Here is a 5500-nt window from a genome sequence, read left to right on the forward strand (position 1 = left end):
GATAGAAGCCGCCATAGAAGCCGCCATAGAAGCTGTGGGGTCCTCGTTGTTGAGATAACTCACTGGGTTTCAGTTCTTCAGGTGTGAAGAAGATTAAAGGGTTTTTGTAGCCTTTCATACCTTCATTTGCCTTCAAGCTGCTTTTTTAGAAGTTTTACTGCAGTCTGTTAAGTATCTACAGATCCACCAGGACACCGAACTAACCTCATTTTAAGAAGAAGAGATGTCTGCGCAGCTGTGATGTTGAAATTGTTGCCTAGAGTCAGGATGAACACTTTAAATGCAGTTGAACTCTTTTTCTTGCTGTTGACTGTGCAGAGTGCACGCATGCTCGACACAGTGTAGGAAATACGATTTAAAAGGTAAATTTAAATTCACAAGTCTTAAATGGGTGTTTTCAAATATAAGAAATTACACAGGGTGTAAGGATGAGCTACACCCACACACTGAGTGTCAATCATAAACACAGCAAGCTGGAGCAGCTCAGTGGAAAGAATCAATGTTAGTCGTGACTGCACAGGTAAGCATCCTGTAGCCAGACTGAGGCGACCGTGTTAAACATTCAATGTTTTTATCTCTAGATAACTCAGAAGCACCACTGCCACGAAGCTACAGCCTACCTGCTGGAGATGAAAGGAGATGTTCACGGAGCATTTGCTGTCTCATTAGAGGTAACAGCATAACATCAAAATATCAATTCAGCTGATTTATATAGCAACACTTGCACTTTAAACTGTGAGGTAAAGACTCCACAATATTTATGCTCTAATCGTAAACCTTTTTAACTCGAGACAACAAGCAATGACCTTACTGCCTTACTGCCCACTTTGTTGGGCTGCCACGCTGTCACATCCTTTTGACATCAGAGCTGTTTTAGTTCTTGGTGGCATCGAGGTGCTGAAACATTCGTCAGAGGTTCTGATTGATCTTCACACCAGGTCCTCTGGGCGGGGTGACTGGTTCTTATATGGCGCTTTTCTACTCTTCTGAGCACTCAAAGCGCTTTATACAACTTGTGCATTCACCCATTCACACCAGCACATTTTTCTAAGTGCTTTCTAGCTAACATTCACACACATGCATGTATCTCGCCCAAGGATATTTGGCTAGGGGAAGTCAGGAATCGAACCACCAACCTTCTGATCAGTAGATGACCTGCTCTACCGCCTGAGCTGGTCATCTGAGTATATTCAGGAAACCAGTCTGAGATTGTTTGAGCTTTGTGACGTGATGCGTTATCCTGCTGGAAGCAGCCAAGGGACGGGCAATACTTTGGCAGGATGTAGCATTTAAACAATGTTTAATTAAGCGTTGTGCGATATGACAAAATGAAAACATCTATTGTTTCATATTATACGCTGTTGTTTGTTTCGCGGCGTCGCAAAACTGTTTACGGCAATATTTTTTCATGGTCTGGATGGTCACCGCGTGGATGCAGGCACAGAGAAAACCAGAAAAATGGCGGCTGTTACAACTTATGTGTAGAAATGTATCGTTTAATGCATCGGTCAAAACACTCGACGCCCAGCTGAAAAGACTTCACACAAGCTGCCCAAGAGTCACTGAGCTGACAGGAAAAGCTGTGCTTTATATCGTTCTCGGGACGAGAACTGTGACATATCTGAGATTTCTGTCGTGTCGCACAGTTCTAACTTAATTGGTACTTAGAGACCTAAAGTGTGCTACACACAGGGCTGGATGGATCCATGTTTTCACGTTCATGTCAAATTCTGATCTTCCTGTCTGAATGTTGCTGTAGAAATTGCGGCTCATCAAATTAGTGTTTCCTGGCTTCTGTTGTGAAAAGTGTTGCCTCAGTTTCCTGTTCTTAGCTGAAGTGGTGCCTCCTGTAATCGGCTCCTGCTGTAGCCCTTTAAGAATAACTGGCTTTAATGAGCCGTCATCTGAGCTACTGTTTCCTTCGCATCAGCTCGATGCAGAATACCTATACTCCTCAGACTGCAGCATCAATGAGGCATTTTTGCTCAGAGAGTTGCTCACTGGGTAGTTTCTTTTCTGTAAACCCTACAAGATGGTTTTGTGGGCAAATCCAAGCCGATCAATCAGCCTGTCTGTCACCAACAACCATGTTCAAAGTCACTTTGCACCCAAACCTTCCCAGTTTCACTTTGAACTTCAGCAGCTTGGCCTGAATGCACTTAGCAGCACCCTAACCCTAACCTGTAAGTGGTATGTTGGTGTTTACACAGACAGTGTTTTTCATTGTGAAGTAAAACATTTTCATACTTAAAATAGTGAAAGACCAGGTTGTTATACTGCTGCTGTCTTATGGATGTAATTGCTGTGTCAAAAAGCTTTTTTGCTCTCTGTGAAGACCCTGAAGGAAACACTGTGTGCTCTGACTGCTGAGAGTGACAGTGGAGCGAAGGATGGGAGATGGGACGAGGCTGTAAGAACTGAATCGGTGCTGATGAAATTAAAGGAGTCTGTGAATGACATCATTGTCTTCTGTCATCGAAGTTGTCAGGGCCTGGACCAGAAACAGAGAGAGGTGGGTGCTGTGCGCGGGTACGCTTGCTGTGAAGAACTGGCATTGCTAGTTATTCCTTGTTTTCCTTATCTCACAGGTTCTCTGGTTTCCACTGTTGGACACAATGATGGCGTCTCAGAAACAAGTAAAGGGGCTCAATGCTAAACACACCTCTGATGGTAACAGTTTGCATGCATCACTACACATGTAAACAAAGATGCCTCACTATGACGATGCTTCCTCTCTAGTCTTTCAGATCTGTGCAGCTCTCTGATGGCTTTTTGTAAATTTAACACATTTTGTTAAAGTATAAAAAGCTACTGATGCTGAGCTCCCTCGGTCAGACAAACTGACCAGTTCTGTGATTCAGCAAAGCCAAAAACAGCCATTGCCTAATAACCTGAATAGGACGAGCTAGTAACCCTTTGTTCAGTGCAGTTTTATAGTGATTATAAGCTTGTGCTACGGCAGGAGATGGGACAAATACAACTACAGTGTGAAACACACTGTCAGGCCAGCGTTACACATCAACTTTAGGTTTTGATGTTGATGTTCAACCACAGTGGTGGAAAAACTACTGAGACTCTTTAGTTAAAGTCCTACCGCCTCATTTTAGACCAGTGGTCCCCAACCCCCGGGCCTCGGGCCGGTCCGTGAGTCGTTTGGTACCGGGCTGCGAGAGTTGAGGATCAGGTATGAAATGTCTGGTTTTCTGGGTTTTTCTCGGTTTTCAGCGTTATTTTGTTATCCTTTTTATCGTTGACTCAGTTTTCCTGGGTCTTTTGTGTGTTATGAATAAAGCTTTTTTCGGTACCGGTACTGGTTTTATTTTGTTGCATTTATCCTCAACACCTTAAAGGCCGGTCCATGATATTGTCGGGCATAAACCGGTCCGTGGTTGGAGACCGCTGTTTTAGACTAGAGCATTTAAAAATGTCAAATGATCCTAGTTATTTTGTCTGTATGTGCTCAGACAAAGCTCAGTGTGTTTACCTTTGTTTGATAGAATATGCAGCACTCCCTTAAAAGAACATTTCATTGACCCAGGACCAGTATTACCTCCTTCCCATTGTCCTTCCTGCCCGCTCTCAGGGTTCAGCAGTGACCGGTGGGTCACGTTAGCATAGCTCAGGAGATAAAGCGAACCCTCCACTGTTCTGAACACTGATGGTTCGATCCTGCATGCCAGAGCTTAGAGCTTGTATTAAGTGAAAAAAAGAGCCAATGGAACAAGTGAAAATTCTCCAGATCCAAGATGCACCGTCTCAAAACAAGTCCCCATATCTCACTGAAATGTTGCTCTGTAGCTGATTGTGTCTTATTTTAAGTGTGATGAGATATTTTGACTAGAAATTAGACAAATATACTTGCAGTGAACCCAGTGCAGACATAACTGAGTCTGAGTTTATTCAGTGAGAATGTCCGGGGGGGCTGAGCAGGGTGATGAATATGCTGTAGTCCTCAGCACTGACGGGCTAGCTCACTGTGGGGAGCTGATTTGACGACATGAACTTTGTTTCAAAGGAAATAAAACAGTTTAGCTCTAACTGCAGAAGGACCCGTGAGACTGTTTGAGCTGTGATTTTGTTGCTCATCAGAGAGAAAATTGTACAAGCGTTTTTTTGTTATTGTTTTGTTATTGAATCAGTTCTTGGTGTGGCTAATTCATCATGTCTGTAAATGTCTTAGTGCTGAAGGAGCTCACGATGAAGGTTCTCAACGCTATGAGCAGCTTCATTTCTTTACCTGCCATCATTCAACAGATCCTGCAGGTTTGTATGCAGTCTGTCCGTGCATCTATATGCACACACACACACACACACACACACACACACACACACACACACACACACAGTACGGTGAGAAATTCTTAAACCCTTAAAACCTTCATGTGTCTTGCTGCATGCTCAGTCATCCAGGTAAGTAAATGACGTGAAGGTGAGTCCATCCCACCTGCAGCAGCATCGCAGACCACGCCCTGCCACAATAATAGAGCAATTCTTTATTTAATTATAAACTTTGTCCTAATTCTGTCCTCTGTTTTAACTATTGAATAATAAAAAGGAAACATCACAAAAACACTTAAGGTCATGAAAATCAATTGAGATTTAGCGATTCAACGAGGCATCCACCTTATTTATCGAAAAGTATCGTTATCGGTGATACTGGCCCGTATTTACTTGGTATCGGATCGATACCAAAATATGCAGTGTGGCACACCACGACCTCCCAGCCCATTGTTCTTTCAGTGATGCTAGTTCAGTCGTTGTGCAAATGTGGAAACCTGCAGTCAGCTGAGACTGAGTCACCTGGATGAGTGAAACGTTTTTATCAGGTCCTCCGGCTGAAGGATGTGTTCATCCACCGTTCATCAGAACGGCTGCTTCTCCTACAGCACAATCTAGAATTTATTCCAGCATAACCTTTGCTCTCAGTCATGTGACAGTTGATTACAAAGTCTGTGACGGATCATGAGCCAGACGAGCTACTGCATCACTGACGCTCCCACAGAGAAAAGTTTCACATGAATTCCAGTCATTTGTAGTAAATACTCTTGGTTTCTTTGTGTGGTCCGACATCGCCCCAGTTTGATGACATTTAAATTATGTTAGCATTGAGTTTAATGCAAGCTAAGGCTCGTTTCATTATTTGGACTTATTTTACTGTTTAACAACATGTTTGTTCAGATTGGTCAAACAATCCTATGAACAGTAGCAGCAGTTTATACCAATACAGCAATTAATTACTGGCTGTGTTTACATCCTGATTTAGCTTAATCTTATTTGTCTGTGCCACAGAGCACCAGACGTATGGTCACACTGTTCACTGACACTGCGTAACATCAGACTGCATCTGCCTGCTTCTTTGTTAGGATCCAGTGTATGGCAAAGGCAAGCTGGCGGAGATTCAAGGCCTCATTCTGGGTATGCTGGACACGTTTACCTATGAACAGGTAAGACGTGTGTGTGTGTGTGTGTGTGTGTGTGTGTGTGTGTGTGTGTGTGTGTG

General features: G+C 43.3%; 1 protein-coding gene across 1 annotated transcript in view; it reads left to right on the plus strand.

The window, feature by feature from the left end:
* The window catches only part of vps8 (VPS8 subunit of CORVET complex), an 83384-nt gene that overhangs the window by 68667 nt on the left and 9217 nt on the right, over positions 1-5500 (plus strand). Inside the window, exons 36-40 of the mRNA XM_005749863.1 lie at positions 582-671; positions 2336-2512; positions 2589-2670; positions 4181-4263; positions 5364-5444. Of these exons, the coding sequence (XP_005749920.1) occupies positions 582-671; positions 2336-2512; positions 2589-2670; positions 4181-4263; positions 5364-5444 (513 nt within the window). The remainder of the gene's footprint in view (positions 1-581; positions 672-2335; positions 2513-2588; positions 2671-4180; positions 4264-5363; positions 5445-5500) is intronic.

The sequence above is a fragment of the Pundamilia nyererei genome, unplaced genomic scaffold (genome assembly GCF_000239375.1).
Source record: "Pundamilia nyererei isolate P.nyererei 1_Seehausen unplaced genomic scaffold, PunNye1.0 scaffold00256, whole genome shotgun sequence".
Lineage (NCBI taxonomy): Eukaryota > Metazoa > Chordata > Actinopteri > Cichliformes > Cichlidae > Pundamilia > Pundamilia nyererei.